Below are 18,176 nucleotides of genomic sequence, written 5' to 3'. Positions count from 1 at the left end.
GAACTGGGACATTGCGGACGCGGAGCCGGCGGGACCGGAGGCGCGTGGCACGCGCGAGCCCTCCCGCGCATGCTCCAGCCGCCCGCTGCCCGCCCCCCTCCGCGGGCCCCGCCTCCTGCGCGCCCTCCGAGCGTGGCCCCTCCGGGCGCGCGGCCGACGTCCCGCGTGCGTGCCGGCGCCTGACCTCACTTCCGGCTAACGCGCTCCGCTTGCCCCCTGGCCCCGGATGGTGACTGGCGGCGGCGCTGCACCTCCCGGGACTGTCACTGAGCCGCTTCCCAGTGTGATTGTGCTGAGCGCAGGCCGGAAGATGGCGGCTGCGGCTGCGGCGGCCTCGGGCCCGGGCTGCTCCTCGGCGGCGGCGGCGGCGGCGGGGGCGGCCGGGGTCTCCGAGTGGCTGGTGCTGCGGGACGGCTGCATGCGCTGCGACGCCGACGGGCTGCACAGCCTCTCCTACCACCCGGCGCTCAACGCCATCCTGGCCGTCACCAGTCGCGGGACCATCAAAGTCATCGACGGCACCTCGGGGGCCACCCTGCAGGCCTCGGCGCTCAGCGGTGAGTGTGCGGCACGCCGGGCGGGGGCCGGGCCGCCGCGGGAGGAGCCGGGCCCGCGGGATGCCGGGGAAGGAAGCCGCCCAGCCCCGGGGCCCGGCCTCCGGAGGAGGGGAAGCGGCGTGACGGGCGTGGGGTGGCGAGCGCAGGGCTGGGGGCTCGGGCCCGGAAGCCGATGGACGAGGGCCGTGGGGCTCGTGGGGCTTTCTCAGCGGCTGCAGCTGGGGAGAAACGCCTGGCGAGTCGGGGAGTGGTGGGAGTCGCCTTTCGGGCCTTGAGCGTCCGGTATAGGTTGGTCCTCCGGGGGAGGTGGGGAGGCCTCGGAGCTCGGCACCCGAGCAGGCCGGGCCCCCGTGTGGGACCTGCGGAAGGGGCCGCTGCTGCCTTCTACTAGGTCGGAGAGCTTGGGCCCGACGGGGAGCCCGGTGGCCGGAGGCGAGCGGCGGAGCCGGCAGCCAAGCCCTTCCGTCTGGGGCAGAGAAGCGGGTACTCGGCTGTTCCAGGACCCGCAGGTGCAGGGATGTACCGCGGGCTTCGCGCGGGGGGTGGGGGCGGGGGTGCCCCTGGAGTGGGGGTGGGGAGGGAAGTAGGCGGGCCCGCTGCCTGAACTGTTGGTCGACGGCTTTAGGACTCTGGCGGACGCCGTGGAAGACTAGACCTTGTCCCCTGGCTCGGGGCTTCCAACTTCTGCCGCCCCCCCTCCCCCCCCCGGTGATGAGAAACTGAGGGCCCGCGCGGTGTACAAAACGTAGATTCCCTCGTAGATTCCTGATGAGGTGAAACTTACGGCCCTCTCTCCTTGTTTTACCACAGCGAGCCGAAAAGTTAGGATTCGGAGGTATGGGAGTCTCTCCGGTGGAGGAGAGCACTTCGGGGAGGCGTGAACGCTGTTCCAGGACGGGACTTGATGCACTAGGTGAACGCTCTGTGTACTGGAGTGCAGTGCTTTGGAATTGCCCTGGCCAGGTTTTCTTGGGCCGAAGATGACATTTCATTTGCGGTTAAACGATGTGTAGCTGAACTTAAACGTTCTAAGTTGAGATTGAAAAGTTAATATAGGAGTTAGACTCGTGCACAGAGATCTGTAGGAATGCCCGCATTTGGCCAAGCAAGCTAGTTCTGTGGCTTACCAGTTCGCTTATATGTTAACATACACAGATACAGGTCGCGATTCTAGTTGACTGTGTAATCAGGCATGTCAGAGTTGACAGCACTGTAGGGATACAAGGATAAAATAAGGAATTTAACTTTCGTTGATGTGAGAGTTGTGAAAGAAATGGGTTGTCGATAGCTACAGAATGTAAACCTGGATCATATCTAAGATAAGTCTAAGAGAAAGTTTCGTATTGTAGACTTGTACTTTTTCTTTTCTTGGTTTAGTAAAGGTCGGGGCGAGTAGGGTGGGGCGGGGGGCGGGGGTGGTGTCCCAGATGTAACAATGAGCGGAAACTACAATTTGGACGTAACAACTTGTCACTATGTATGAGAGGGAGATACTGATTGGTAATTGGATATCTTTCTTCTTAAACTCACCTAAAATATTTCAAATAGAGAAAGGTGTTAAAGAATAAGATGAAAAAACATGTAACTCTGACTGTGAAATAAGACATTGGAAAGTTGAAGCCTTCTCTGTAATTCTTGGATGGCAGTCCTCCAGTCCTCTCTCCCCCATGAGCATTCCCCTTAATTTGGTTTTATTGTTTTCACACATTTTATGTTTTTTAGTGTATGCTTGTATCTTTAAACAGTATCTAATACTGTCTTTCATGATTTTAAACTTTGACTAATTGGTACCGTAGTATATGTATTTGAATTTTTTATAAAAAGCTGTATTAATGGAAGTTTTAAAATGTTTTTGATAGAAAGGAGTCTACCGGAGTGTTTATGGTTGGAGCCTATGAGAGAAATAATGTGTTTTAGAGTTATAAGTGGTTGGGGAAATTGGACATGTATGAATGTGTCTGTTGTGAAAGGGAAGAAAACAGTCACTCTAGTGGTAGATTTCTAAAGGAGAAGGTTTTAAGGGTTTTAATACGAGTTTCAGGGTACATGCACAGGACATCATTGATTTGGGATAACTTGCCTGAGATATGTTGTGGAATTTGTTAACTAGAAAAGTATGGGATGGAATACAATTGCAGATGCCCATGCATTGACGTTTGAATGTGTGATTAACAATATGTAGGAGAGTTTATGGTAAACAAAAAGATTACAGAAAAGGTTTGAAACTAGCAATGGACAAAATCTGAAATGTCTTCATTTATGAGACTCACAGCTATTAATAATAACTATCAGAGGTTTTATAGAGTTTTGTATATGTCATCTATTCAGGTGATTGGGGAGAAGTGCTGCTTTTTTTTTTTTTTTTTTTTTTTTTGGTCTTGCCTGGAATACGTATGTATTTTATATATTTGTTGAGGTTTGCTCTTAATGATTAATAGAGGGTGACAGTCCTATAAATAGAATGAGGAGAAGGTGCCAGTAGTGACCATGGCCCTAATGTGACCCCTCTTTCCAGTTAAGGGGGCAAGGAGCAACTTTTTTTATACTCCACAGGAAAGACCTCTTTGTGTAAAGGGAAAAAGCATGGTATAACCATAATAGTTTTAATGGGTGATAGTGTGTCTTCTGAATGGGTTCAGGTTTTAGGGTTATGGGTAGCTTTTTAGTGTAGATTGGAAATTGAAGGATGGGAGCAGGACTTGTGTGTATATATATTCAATTGGGTGGAAAAGGTGAATTTTTGACTGTCCACTAGTGTGTGTCTTCACAGTATCTGTATCTGTTACAAAATGTTTGTAAATATACTTTCATTAGATTAAAAGCTATCAGTACAACATTGGTTAGGCAGTATTCGTTCCCTTTTAGCCTTTAAGAGTTAAGATTTCTGAGTCTCTAGGCTGATTCTGTGGCCTGGCATTCTTTGACTTCCATGATTTGGTCTCTACCAGTCTCTCTAGTCTTATCACCCTATTTAGTTTTGTGAACTGGTTCATTTAATTTCCTTTCCTAGCTCAGTAGTTTTGCTCATTCTTGGAATGCACCAATTCCCTCCAGACATATCTTAGCTATTTTTCAGAACCTAGAGCAGATCTTAACTTCCTGATTCTTTTAGTCTGAAGTGATCCACTGAACCCCTACGCACATATTGTCCTCTTAACGTCTATTTTGGTAATTTGGCAGCTTAGTGTTTGTGGTATATTTTCTTTCTTGAACTATTTAAATTCCATTTTGTTTAGCTTTTTGTGAATATACAATGTCCGTTTAACTATATTTAAAATTCCTTGTGGGAAGAAACCTGTCCCCTTGCTTATATCCCCTTATTTTCCCTAGTACAAAATATTAATAAATATTTTTGATTTGTGTATATGTGCTAGTGAGTATGTTAAATAGATGCTTCTTTACATCCTACCTGCTAAATACACCTTTGTTTTTTTTTTCCCCTTTCTTTTCTTAAATAGATTGTATTTTTAGAGCAGTTTCAAGTTCGCAGTAAAATTGAGCAGAAAGTAGAGTTTCTACATACCTCCTGCTCCCTGTGCACAAACAATCTCCTTTCACTATCAATGTGTTTGTTACAGTCAGTGAACTTGCATTAACACATCATTATCCCCCAAGTCCATAGTTGACATTAGGGTTCACTCTTCGTGTTGCACATCCTATGGGTTCTGACAAATTGATATACAGAATAGTTTCACTTTCATAAAAATCCTCTTTGTTCTGCCTGTTAATCTGTCTCTCTCTCCCACCCCCTGCCACTCCCTGATCTTTTTGACTGTCTCTATAGTTTGGCCTTTTCTGCAATATCATATAGTTGGAATTATACAGTATGTAGCCTTTTCAGTTTGGCTTCTTTCACTTAGGAATGTGCATTTAAGTTCTTGCAGGTCTCTTCATGGCTTTCTAACTTATTGCTTTTTAGCATTGAATAATATTCCATTGTCTGGATGTACCACAGTTCATTTACCCATTCACCTGAAAGACATTTTGGTTGCTTCCAGGTTGTGGCAGTTATGAATAAAGCTGCTATAAATATTTGTGTGCAGATTTTTGTGTGGACATGACTTTTTAGTTTATCTGGGTAAATACCAAGGAGCACGAATGTCAGATCATGTGTTAGGAGTATGTTTAGTTTTTTTTTTTTTTTTAAAGATTTTATTTATTCATGAGAGACACAGAGATGCAGAGAGAGAAGCAGAGACACAGGCAGAGGGAGAAGCAGGCGCCATGCAGGGAGCCGTTGTAGGACTCGATCCCAGGCCTCCAGGATCACGTCCTCGGGCTGAAGGCAGCGCCAAAACGCTGAGCCACCTGTCTGCCCTATATTTAGTTTTTTTTTTTTTTTAATATTTATTTATTTATTTATTTGAGGGGGGGGGCAGAGACGCGGGACTCGATCCCGGGACTCCAGGATCGTGTCCTGGGCCAAATGCAGGTGCCAAACCGCTGAGCCACCCAGGGATCCCCCTATGTTTAGTTTTTTAAGAAGTCTTCCAAAGCGGCTATGCTATTTTGTTTTCCCAGTGGTAGTAAGTGAGAGTTCCTATTGCTTCTCATCATCCTTCTCAGCGTTTTATGCTTTTGGTTTTGGATTGTGGCCATTCTAATAGGTGTGTAGTGGTATCTTATTGTTTTAATTTGCAATTCCCTAATGACATTTGATGCTGGACATCTTTTCATAGGCTAATATGTGCACTTTGGATTTTTAAAAAATTTATATTTATTTATTCATGAGAGATACAGAGAGGGAGAGGCAGAGACACAGGCAGACGGAGAAGCAGGCTCCATGCAGGAGCTATCAAAATAGCTCTACATACACCACTTGACCATATTGTTGATATTACTAGGTCTGTTCCTCTCTTTAGCTATTGTTTGTGCCTGCAATTTAGCGTAATTGGAAGGAGCCTGGTTTTGGAGACAGTTGGCTCAGGTGAGGATTCCAATATCTTCTTTTCCTCACCTCCCGATTTAAATGTGTAGCCTTGCCTGAATTCCTTAACATTTCTGTTCGTTTCCCTATTTGCAAAATGGGGATGATAATTATACTAATTGTGAGGATTAAGTGTTAATACACAGTTCTTAGAACTGTGTGTTCAGTGTTCAAAAATATTTCTTCTATTTACTTGTAAATCTTTGTAAATACTCTTTTTGTTTACTTAAACCTTTTTGATATTCTGTGTTAAATCTTTTGAACTTAATCCTAAATTTGAACTAAGGAATTTTTCCTATTTGGATCTAGTTTTTGCTTCGATGTAAGGGTAAAGTATTGCTAATTTGTTCAGTCCTTCCTTCCATTTTTGATTTAAGTGATCTCTACACCCAACATGGGGCTTGAACTCATGGCCCCGAGATCAAGAGTTGAATGCTCTACTTACTGAGCCAGCTAGGCTCCCTTGTTAAGTAGTTTCTTATTTAATCATTGGTAGTAGTGTTTTCTCTTACTTTCTGAAATAGTGCCCTCCTCCCCTAAATGTAGTACGTTTTGTATTTGCTTTTTTAATAAACTGTTTTGAGGGCATGTGGAAAGAGAATGGGTATTTATATTTTAAATATTCCTGAATTTTGAATTTTAGCTCACTTACTAATTCACTCTCTAAACTTCCTGAACTTCAGCTTCTTCATCTGTAAATTAAGATTAACATTTAATAGGATGGTTGTGTAGATTAGGTGGTAAACGTGTTAAAGTGCTTTAATGCTGCTTGGCATATGTACACAGTGAATGTTCTCTTAACCCTCATGGGTACTTACTATTGTCATGCTCCTCACTGTTACTTTTTTTTTTTATTTTTTACTTTCTTAGATTTTTATTTATTCATCAGAGACACAGGGAGAGAAAGGAGGCAGAGACAAAGGCAGAGGGAGAAGCAGGCTCCTCGCAGGGAGCCCACTGTGGGACTCAGTCCCCAGACCTGGGAATCACACCTTGAGCCGAAGGCAGGCGCTCAACCGCTGAGCCACCCACGCATCCCACCTCACTATTACTTTAAAAAAATGTTCACTGACTTAGTGTGTTTATGTGCAGAGGACAGATAGATATCATTGAAATGCACATGGAAATGGAAATGTTGGTGACAAATACTATCTCTATTTGGATAAATGTCTTTCAGTGTATTGGGTAGCTAAATGTCAGAATGATGTTAAGGCTGTTGTATTACTAGTTCTATGTATATATGGACTGTTTATGTAGTAGGTGTACGTAAATAACTGAGGATGTATATGTATGGATATTAATCAGTAGATGTTGTAGCATATGTGTAAAAGGAAATCATGTCTCTTCAGTTTCTGAAGTCGCTTCCAGATTTCTGTCATTGTGAATAAACTCCAAAGCTTCTCAGTGTTTATAGACAATTCTGGTTTCATATTTCTTTATGAATATTTCCCTTTGACATTGATCTGATTTGAGTAATTTCCACGATGGTCACTGTATTTATTCCATTCCAGTTGCAGGAAAGTTCAGTTTGGGTGGATTTTTACTCTCTATTTTTTGATATGAACTTTCTGTATAGACTTAAAGCCCAGAGCCGCCTGCTCCAAGAAGTCTTGGAGTATAAAAACTTGTTAGGTTAGACTGCATAATTCCCAAAAAATATTTTTTTGGGGGGATAAAACTCATTTATTATCACTTTGTTAGAGGTAGAAAAAAATATTTTTACTGCTTCTGAATTAGGCATGCATTAATTTGGATAAAATGTAAAATCTTAAAAAAAAAAAAAGTAAAATCTTCCTCTAGGTCTCAGTTTTGGAAATTGTAAATGATTCAGACCACTTCTTATTTCCTGACTTACCTTGGTTCAGGCAGTCTCAATTATTTTATGATAGGTGATAAACACCATATAGAGTTGGGATTTCAGTAGTCCTAGAAGATAGCTGTCTCCTCAGTGCATCTGAGTTCTTTATAAAAACTTAATTGGGCAAATCTCTTTGTGGGCTGAGTATAAACTATGTTGCAGTTGACAGATTTTAGTAATACTATGTGTTGACCTACCTCATGTCAAAGATTTGCTGTTTTACTTTTTAAGATTTTATTTTTTAATTACTTTTAAAGATAGGTTTATTTATTTGAGGTGGGGGAAGGGGACAGAGGGGAAGGGAGAGTCTGAAACAGACTGCTCGCTGAGTATGGAGCTTGGCTCATTCTCATGATCCGGAGATCACTACCTGAGCTGAAGCCAAGAGTTAGACGCTTAACAAACTGCACAGGTTCCTCTTAATATATTTTTTTTTCCTCTTAATATTTTATTTTTAAGTAATCCCTACACCCAACGTGGGGCTTGAACTTGTAACCCAAAGATCAAGAGTCTCATGCTCTACCAACTAAGCCAGCCAGGTGGCCCAATTTGCTGTTTTATTAGCAGAACATTGTCCCACAGTTAATTAGAGTGAATTTGTGTTAAAGTTAAAAAAATATTTTGCTTTTTTTTTTTTTTTTAAGATTTTATTTATTTGAGAGTGAGATAGAGCAATGAGCACTGGGAGAAGCAGAGGGAGAGGAAGAAGCAAACACCCTGCTAAGCAGGGAGTCCCACTTGGATTTATCTTGGTCCAAACATCAGGACCTGAGCTGAAGACTGTCGCTTAACCAACTGAGCCACCCAGGCACCCCTATTTTGCTATGTTTTTAAGATCCTCAAGATTTTCCAAAAAAAAAATTTTTTTTTACATTTACTTCTCCAAGTTTTACTATTACCTGTTCAAAGATAGTGTTTTTTTCTTTTTTCTTTTTTTTAGTATTTTATTTATTTATTCATGAGAGACACAGAGAGAGGGAGGCCGAGACACAGGCAGAGGGAGAAGCTCCCTGTAGGGAGCCTGATGTGGGACTCGATCCTAGGACCCTGGGATCCCACCCGACCTGAGCTGAAGGCAGATGCTCAACCACTGAACCACCCAGGCATCCTGAAATGGCAGTATTCTTACAGTTTTCCATGTATGTGGAAATGTGACTGGGTAAAATCTAATGGATATACGTAATACTTTTGTATTATAGGAGAAATATAAACTATGTAAGTTAATTGATTTTGGACTTAAATTGTTAAAAGCAAGGTAATGTGAAGAGCTAGTTGATTGCTATTTATACATTTATTGAACATTTGCTAGGCACAGGGGGACAAAGTAAGGCAACATTTTGGCTCTTGAATGTGTGCTTAGTGATGTGTCTAGGTAAATCATTTTAGCATAATGTTATAAGTACTGTAATTCAGATAGGCAGAAAGCTGTGTGAATAGAAGAGGTAGTTTCTTCAATCTGAGGGAAATAGAAGACTTCTCAAAGGAGGTTTTTTATTTTTTTATTTTTTTATTTAGTTATTCACAAGAGACACAGAGACAGAGGCAGAGAGACACAGGCAGAGGGAGGAGAAGCAGGCTCCATGCAGGGAGCCTGATGTGGGACTCGATCCTGGGACTCCAGGATCACCGCTGAGCCACCAGGCGTCCCAAGGCGGTTGCTTTTATGGTTTATTTTGAAAGATGAGATGGGGGATCCCGGGTGGCACAGTGGTTTAGCGCCTTCCTTTGGCCCAGGGCGCGATCCTGGAGACCCGGCATCGAATCCCACGTCGGGCTCCCGGTGCATGGAGCCTGCTTCTCCCTCTGTCTATGTCTCTGCCTCTCTCTCTGTGTGACTATCATAAATAAATAAAAATTTCAAAAAAAAAAAATGAGAGATGGTGGGAGGGGAATGTTACTGGGGATCATCATCTTAAGATAGGGTACTTGCTGGGCAGCCCCGGTGGCCCAGCGGTTTGGCGCCCAGGATCAGCCCGGGGCCTGATCCTGGAGATCGGAAATAAGTCCCACCTCGGGCTCCCTGCACAGAGCCTGCTTCTCCCTCTGCCCCCCTCCCCCTGTCATGAATAAATAAATAGAATCTTTAAAAAAAAAAAAAAGGGTACTTGCTTGTGTGGAGACATTTTAGTCTTTTCAAAACATGGTGAATTTAAGGAACAAAGAGAAGTTTTTCAAGGAAACCAGTTGGGGGTTTAGGGTGTGTGAGGGGATGGTTAGAGTTGAAGCTGAGAGATAAGCAAGGACAAGATCATAATACGTTTTATTAAGAAATTTGACTTGATGTCAATGGTAAGGAGCCATTGTAGGTAATTACATCATCAAATTTGTTTTTAGAGAGGTTTGAAGCTAATGCCCAGGTGTGAGAAGTGATGAGAGCTTTGTGAAAGTTAGTTTGAAAGATAGGAACAACATAATTTTTAGTGAGTATGGGGTTGAGAAAGATTGACAAGGTGAAAAGTACTCATGTGACAAGGTTCTTACTTTGGGTAACTGGGTGAATGGTGTTTATTAACTGAAATAAGTAATATAAGAAGGTGTGGTGAGTAGTTATTGTTGGAGAAGTTTAGGGAGCAAGAGGGAGATAGTGATGTTGGTCCTGGATTTTAAGATTAATTTTAAGATTCTTGAAGGACATCCAAGGAGAGATGTCCAGAAGGCATTGGGAATTCAGAGTTGAAGCTTGAGGATTTGGGAACACAAATTAGGAAGGCATTGGCAATTATAGAGAATGCTGAGCCTAGTGGTTAAGGATATTGGTTCTGGAACCAGACTGCATTTCATTTCATGATTCACCACTTATTTGTGCCTTTAGGCAAGATGTTTAACTTTTCTTTGCACACCTAACTTGTTGGGTTATTGGAAAGTTTAAATAAGCTGATAGGGATCCCTGGGTGGTGCAGCGGTTTGGCGCCTGCCTTTGGTCCAGGGCGTGATCCTGGAGACCCGGGATCGAATCCCACTTCGGGCTCCCGGTGCATGGAGCCTGCTTCTCCCTCTGCCTGTGTCTCTGCCTCTCTCTCTCTCTCTGTGTGTGACTATCATAAATAAATAAAAATTAAAAAAAAAAAAGCTGATAGACATAGGTACTGCTGAATCTACCATAGGCACTCAAGAAGTGTTACTTTTGGTTTGGTGTTCGTATTTTTTTGTGTGTGTTCTTAATTATATAGTTCAATTCAACAAATGTTTATTTGCTATGTGAAGATAATAAGATGAATTTGAAATCCTCCCTGCCTCCCAATTTGAAAAGTTTTCTAGAAGAGGTGACACCTTGGATCTTGGAAGAAAAGGAGTTAGCCAGGACACCTGGGTGGATCAGTGGTTAAGCGCATCTGCCTTTGGCTCAGGGCGTGATCCTGGAGTACCGAGATCCAGTCCCACATTGGGCTCCCTGCATGGAGTCTGCTTCTTCCTCTGTGTTTCTGTCTCTCTCTCTCTCTCTCTCTCTCTCTCTCTCTGTTTCTCATGAATAAATAAATAAAATCTTAAAAAAAGAAAAAAAAGAAAAGGAGTTAGCCAGGTAGAGGGAACAGCATGAGCAAGAGTAGAGGCATGAAGCAGGTAGTATTTGTTATAAGCATGTTGGTTTTAGAGTTCAGAGTACAAGGACGGGAGTGATGAGATAGCCTGAAGATCTTGGATTTGGTCCCTCTGATCTATGGCTCACATATATATTCCAGGGCAAGAACTCTTAGTTTAAGGTAAAAAATTTAGGGACCCATTATTACAAATGAGCTTTGGTCTTAGTGTCAGTTAGTTGGAAAAATACTGTGAAAGGCTACTACTTTGAAGTAATTTTTGTTTTAGACTTATTACTACGTAATTTGCAAAACACTACAACACCAGGGGCACCTGAGTGGCCCAGTTGGTTAAACATCCAACTCTTGGTTTCAGCTGAGGTCATAATCTCATGGGTTGTGAGATGGAGCCCCATGTCTCTTGGGCTCCCCTCTCAGTGGAGAGCCTGCTTGAAAAATTCTCTCCCTCTTCCCCTCTCCCCACTTGTATGCCCACACACACTATCTCATTCTCTTTCTAAAATAAATAAATAAATAAATCTTAAAAAAAAAAAAACCCGTAGGGTGCCTGGGTGGCTCAGTTGGTTGAGCATCTGTCTTAGGCTCAGGTCATGATCCTGGAGTTCTGAGATCCTTACTCAGCAGGGAGCCTACTTCTCTCTCTCTCCCTCTGCTTGCAGCTCCCCTTGCTTGCTTGTGCTGTCAGATAAATAAATAAAATCTTAAAAAAAAAAAAAAAAAGCAAAACCCCACTACAACACAGTTACTTTGGCATTTCCTCCTGCTGGTTTAGCTTTGATATTTTTACAGGGCAAATCAGTCTGTTAAGGCGCTTCCATCTGTCCTCCAACTTCAAAAATTTTTTTGCTATCCTCTCCTCACTTGTTCCTTTTGCCTTTGTGGGTTTATTTAATGCCCTCTTTGTTTCTTTATTATCTTTTTGGTGAGACTTGGGAGGAAGCAGAAGTACATGTGCACCCTTTATAACCTTGTTGTTTAACTGGCAATTTGTAGTTACAACTATACTTAAGGTGTTGAAAATTTGGTACTTTGTCTTTAGAGGTGTTGGTTGTAACTAACTACAGATAGACTATAAACAATAATAGATTTCTGTAATATAGTTTAAAGGAACAGTGGGGAGTGGGTGGGAGGTACCTTTCTGATGTGTGCATTATATTGTTCATAGCCTCATGCCTTTGGCAAGGTAAGTTTGCAGAGTTACTTCTTTAAAATGGACTGGTAATTCTTGCTTTAAAAAATAATTTTTATTTACTTATTAATTAATTAATTAATTAAAAAAAATTTTTTTTTTTGTAAAGTAGGCTCCACGTCCAGTGTGGGGTTTGAACTCACAACTCTGAGATCAAGAGTTGAATGCTTTGTTGACTGAACCAGCCAAGTGCCCAGACTGGGTAATTTTTTTTTTTTTTTAAAGATTTTATTTATCTATTCATGAGAGAGAGACAGAGGGAGAAATAGGCTCCCCGCGGAGAGCCCTATGCGGGACTCGGTTGCAGGACCCTAGGATCACGCTCTGAGCCAAAGGCAGATGCTCAACCACTGAGCCACCCAGGCATCCCTCCAGACTGGGCAAATTTTTGCCCAGACTACTTAATCACCTGATAATGAATATAGAAATATCTTTTTAAAGTGTAGGACCTCAAATGTGAAGGAAATGAAAAAGTTAAGACAAACTCCTTGGGTATAAAAAAGGAGATAATAGGGATCCCTGGGTGGCGCAGTGGTTTGGCGCCTGCCTTTGGCCCAGGGCGTGATCCTAGGGACCCGGGATCGAATCCCGCATCAGGTTCCCGGTGCATGGAGCCTGCTTCTCCCTCTCCCTTTGTCTCTGCCTCTCTCTCTGTGACTATCATAAATAAATAAAAATTAAAAAAAAAGAGATAATAGAGTTACAAATAAAAAGAATGAAGTAATTGCCATATAAAATAGTTTGTGACAAGGGTAGTCCTCAACGGAAGTAATTGTGGTCTCACTTGAGTATGTTAAATCAGGGATGTATTTTAGGGGAGATAAATATGCTTACTCTTTGGTGGAAATGATAGGAATGTTAGAATGGGGCACATAGGAGTGTTTTCTTTGACATTTATTATGGGTGCCAATAATTTAAGTCCTCATGATTTATTTCTGTACTTTGTTATGAAGTAGGAGAGAAGTAAGACTGGGGAGATGCAAAGGGCAGTGGGTTCTCAGCCTCGGTTGCTCATTAGAATCATCAGGGGAACTTTAAAAAAATTCTGCTTGAGTCCCAGTATTTTTTTTTTTTTTTTAGATTTTATTTATTTATTTGAGAGAAAATGATTAAGTGCACATGTGTTTGAAAACAAGGAGAGGAGCAGCACAGGGAGAGGGAGTGAGGAGTCCCATGTAGGGCTCGATCTCATGACCCTGAGATCATGACTGGGAGCTGAACTCAAGAGTTGGATGCTTAACTGACTTAGCCACCCAGGCACCCTTTGGGTCCCAGTGTTCTGACTTAAGTGATTTGGAGTAGAGCCCAGGCATACCTTTTTTTTTTTTTTTTTTTTGGAAACTATTACATCATGCTGGATGATTCTAATGTGCAGTTAGGTTTAGAGGTTCAAACTTCATGACTAAGTTTGTTTGATAAGCCTGGGATAAATGAGAGAGTAATTTGATTTGAATTGAGTAGTATTCTATATAGCCTTAATTTTTTTGGTAAGAGAAACCTCCCAAGTTAGTCTGCTACTAAAATCTACCCCAGTGTGTGTGTGTGTGTGTGTGTGTGTGTGTGTGTGTGTGTGCGTGTGTTTTAAAGATTTTGTTTATTTAAGAGAGAGAGTGCTAGAAAGCACAAGCAATGGGAGTTATGGGGGAGAGGGAGAAGCAGGCTCCTGCTTGGCAGGAAGCCTGACGTGGGGCTTTATCTTAGGACCATAGGATGACCTGAGCCAAAGGCAGATTCTTAATGGACTGAGCCATCCATGCACCACTCCCTCCCCCATGCGTTTTCTTTTATTTTTTTTTCTTTTTATTTATGATAGTCACAGAGAGAGAGAGAGAGAGAGGCAGAGACACAGGCAGAGAGGTAGAGAAGCAGGCTCCATGCACCGGGAGCCCGACGCGGGATTCGATCCCGGGTCTCCAGGATCGCGCCCTGGGCCAAAGGCAGGCGCCAAACCGCTGCGCCACCCAGGGATCCCTCCCCCATGCGTTTTAAATTTTATTTAGTGAATATATATAATGAAATATACTTGTAAGCAGCAGGGATATATCAAGGACCAAATTGCTGCTGCTTTCTAGTTTGTCCCTTTCTGCTGTAATTCAGTTTTGGTTGATTTTTGAACCAGCTAAGTGCTCTGATACTTGTTCACCAAAATGCCACTATAGCCAGGACAGTGATCTCATACTGGGTGCAAGAGTAAGGTAGTGGAAAATGGGACTATGAAGGCTAGAGATGGCTGGAGTTTTCTGTACCAGATCAAAACTAGTTTCATGCTTGAACTGTCTTGTGTCAGCAGATAAAGCTGTGAAAATACTGTATTTTATCACATTATAGTTTAAAAACATTAAAAAGTTCTTCCAAAACTAGAAAATGATTCTTTTCTTCAAAACTATTTATTGTGTGTCAAGCACTGGTGATACAGCAGTTAACAAAGTCCTTGCTTTCCTAGAGCTCATGCTTTAGTGGGAAGAGCTAGATGTATTACACACTAATATTAAGTGGTGATCAATGCCATAAGAAATTAGAGCTGGTATGAGATGGTAATGGGTAAATTTGTGAGGTGGTCTGGGAGAGTCTCTGAAGTGGTCCTTGAGCAAACTATGTGAGGAAGCAGCAGGGCAGATATCCAGGGAAGTTTCTGTTGGACTGTTATTGTAGCTTGCAAAAACAGCTAGATGGATTTCCATCATATTTGGATGGAATTTGACTTGGACTGACTTAAAATGTAGGCTATGTGAGGAATGATGAAAGGTCTGTGTGACTACTAGTCTGGGTATATGTGCCATCGGTATTCAACAGAGAACAGTAGTTTCAAATATGAGCTCCAAATAGAAAATCATGGATTATGTGCTCCATATTATAGAACTGTATTCCTTTATGGCTGAGTTCCTTCTCTCATGGACAACTTTGTGTGGCACCAAATTTGTGTATAGATGGTTAGGGTTATCTTGAGCAACATCAGATGGGGAAGGTAGCTTCCAAATTTTACTTGATTATAGCCAGCTCAGAATCCTGAAGGAAGAATGTAGCTTTTGTGTTCCAAGGTGTTTGAGAGATTTAACTGTGACAAATTGAATAATATATGTGAAATAGGCCTCAAAATTTCTTGCAGGGAGTAGGTCCTTAAAGATTGAGTCCCATCCATGGAAACTTCATGATGATTATGTTCATCAGTTGATGTCAGATGCTTAAGATTATAGTAAAATAGGTGATTTGGTGGAACTTTCAGGTGCACTGAATAGAGGGAATTGGAACTTGCAACTCTCTGTCTCTTTTTTTAAGATTTTTTTTACGTAATCTTTACCTTTAATGTGGGGCTTGAACTCATGACTCAAGATTAAGAGCCATGTGCTCCAATGATTGAGCCAGCCAGACACCCTGGAACTGGAACTCTTTAATTCCAAGAAGTGTCTTGTCTTTTGGAGACCTTCTTTCATGCCTGGACAGATGTTAGTTCTCGTGCCTGGAATAATACTATCCCCTGCTTCGCATTTCATCCATGTGTTACCCTTTTTTCATGGCCTAGCTCCTGAACTTTCCCATACTTTGCTTTGCTTTGCACTGAGTTTTGTTTTATAATAATACTTGCTTTGACTTTGAGTAATATAGTGTACTTAACAACTTTTTTTTAAAAAAAGATTTTATTTGTTTATTCATGAGAGACAGAGACAGAGGAAGAAGCAGGCTCCCTGTGGGGAGCCCAATACAGGACTCGATCGGAGGACCCCCAGGATCATGACCCGAGCTGAAGGCAGATGCGATCACTAAAACCACCTAGGTGTCCCACAACTTTTGTTAAGTGATTTTTAAATCTTTTTTTTTTTTAAATTTTTATTTATTTATGATAGTCACACACACACACACAGAGAGAGAGAGAGAGAGAGGCAGAGACACAGGCAGAGGGAGAAGCAGGCTCCATGCACCGGGAGCCCGACGTGGGACTTGATCCCGGGTCTCCAGGATCGCACCCTGGGCCAAAGGCAGGCGCTAAACCGCTGCGCCATGCAGGGATCCCTTGTTAAGTGATTTTATTTTGGTTACTTTAATTGTATTTTAAAAACTTTGTAAGGGATCCCTGTGTGGCGCAACGGTTTGGCGCCTGCCTTTGGCCCGGGGCGTGATCCTGGAGACCCGGGATCGAATCCCACATCGGGCTCCCGGTGCATGGAGCCTGCTTCTCCCTCTGCCTGTGTCTCTGCCTCTCTCTCTCTCTGTGACTATCATAAATAAATAAAAATTAAAAAAAAATAAAAACTTTGTAAGAACACTGATTTTGCACCCTCTTTTGACTTTTTTTTTTTTTTTAAGAATTTATTTATTTATTCATGAGAGAGAGAGAGAGAGAGAGAGAGAGAGGCAGATACAGGAAGAGAGAAGCAGGCTCCATGCAGGGAGCCTGATACCGGACTCCATCCTGGGACTTCAGGGTCACACCCTGGGCCAAAGTCTGGCGCTCAACTGCTGAGCCACCCAGGCGTCCTCTCTTTATTGACTTTGAATGATGTTTGTATATACTGTGTTTTAGGAAAGTATTTTAAGAATTGAACTCTAATGTTATCTCTGTGGAAATGGAATTTTATAGTGTGTCCTTTCAGTTTGCAGAGATAATGTAATTCTGATAATGTTTTTGCAACTTTTGTAGGATTGCACATGAATGGTGACTTGATAAAGAATTGACTATTTCCTGAAGTGGTTATTAGAATTAGTTGATTTTAACAAACACAGCTTCTTACCTTTGAAAATCTCCGTTTAGAAAGTGATTTATCAGTGGTTGAGCAGACATCTGCCTTTGGCTCAGATTGTGATCTTGGGATGGAGTCCTGCATCAGCTTCCCTGTGGGGAGCCTGCTTCTCCCTCTGTCTGTGTCTCTGCCTCTCTCTCTGTGTCTCTCATGGATAAATAAATAAAATCTTAAAAAAATTTTTGATTTGCCTTATAATAGGACATCAGATAGACCAAGGAAAAGAATAGTCACCTATGATTTGGTTACTTAAGTAGTCATTGTTAGCATTTTGGTGTGTGACAATTTATTTTCCCTTTTTTCTATTGTTTAATTTATTTTCTTTAAGAAGATTTTTTAAAAGATCTTATTTATTTGAGAGAGAAAGAGCACGAGCATTTATTTGAGAGAGACTGTGCTCGTGCACTAATGGGGGAGAGAGAGACAGAGGAAGAGGAAGAAGCAGGCTCCTTGTTGAGCAGGGAGTCCCAACACAGGGCTTGATCCCAGATCCCTGAGTTTGTGACTGGAGCTGAAGGCAGATACTTAACCTACTGAGCCACCTGGGCGCCCCATTGTTAAATATATTTTTATAGAATATATAAAAAAAAGAAAAAAATATTTTTATAGAATATGGATTACAGGGCAGCCCTGGTGGCTCAGCGATTTAGTGCCGCCTTTGGCCGGGGCATGATCCTGGAGACCTTGGATCGAGTCCCACCTGGACTGAGTCCCATGTTGGGCTCCCTCCATGGAGCCTGCTCCTCCCTCTGCCTGTGTCTCTGCCTCTCTCTCTCTGTCTCTCATGAATAAATAAAATCTTAAAAAAAAAAAAAAGAATATAGATTACAGTGATATTTTATGAACTGTTTTCCTCCTTATACTTAGTTAATAGGGTATTATGGATATTTTCCCATGTCTTCTTTCTTTTATAATATTTTATATTATTTATTTATTTTTTAGATTTGAATTCACTCTGCCAACATATAGTATAACACCCAGTGCTCATCCCATCAAGTGCCCTCCTCTGTGCCTGTCACCCAGTTACCCCATCCCACCACCCACCTCCTCTTCCGCAACCCTTTGTTTCTCAGTTAGGAGTCTCTCAGGGTTTTTCTCCCTAATTTTTCCCAGTCAGTTCCCCTCCTTTCCCTTTTAATCCCTTTCACTATTTCTTATATTCCCCATATAAGTGAAACCATATGACAAATACTATGACTCCACTTATCTGTGGTATTTAGAAACAGTCAGTTTCATAGAAACAGAAAGTAGAGTCTGCTTTGCTGGATGCTGGGCATTATGGAAGTGGGAAGGAGGAGTTAGTGCCTAATGGTTATAGTATTTAAGTTATGCAAGTTTTATCATTCTATGGATGGATAGTGGTGGTGGTT

At 42.2% G+C, this 18,176-nt stretch overlaps 1 protein-coding gene across 30 annotated transcripts in view; it reads left to right on the top strand.

Annotated features, from left to right (window-relative positions):
- The first annotated feature begins 219 nt into the window (after positions 1 to 219).
- Positions 220 to 18,176, top strand: part of BIRC6 (baculoviral IAP repeat containing 6) — a 228,936-nt gene continuing 210,979 nt past the window's right edge. For all 30 annotated transcript variants that reach the window (XR_012003181.1, XR_012003179.1, XM_072767366.1 and 27 more), the window contains exon 1: positions 220 to 557. Coding sequence is in view for 28 of the 30 variants with exons in the window: in XM_072767366.1 (XP_072623467.1) it covers positions 227 to 557 (331 nt within the window). In the remaining 2 variants the exon portion in view is untranslated. The remainder of the gene's footprint in view (positions 558 to 18,176) is intronic.

Source organism: Vulpes vulpes, chromosome 8 (genome assembly GCF_048418805.1).
Source record: "Vulpes vulpes isolate BD-2025 chromosome 8, VulVul3, whole genome shotgun sequence".
Classification (NCBI taxonomy): domain Eukaryota; kingdom Metazoa; phylum Chordata; class Mammalia; order Carnivora; family Canidae; genus Vulpes; species Vulpes vulpes.
Note: the sequence above shows the minus strand (reverse complement) of the source record. Positions and strands in the feature narration are given on the sequence as shown.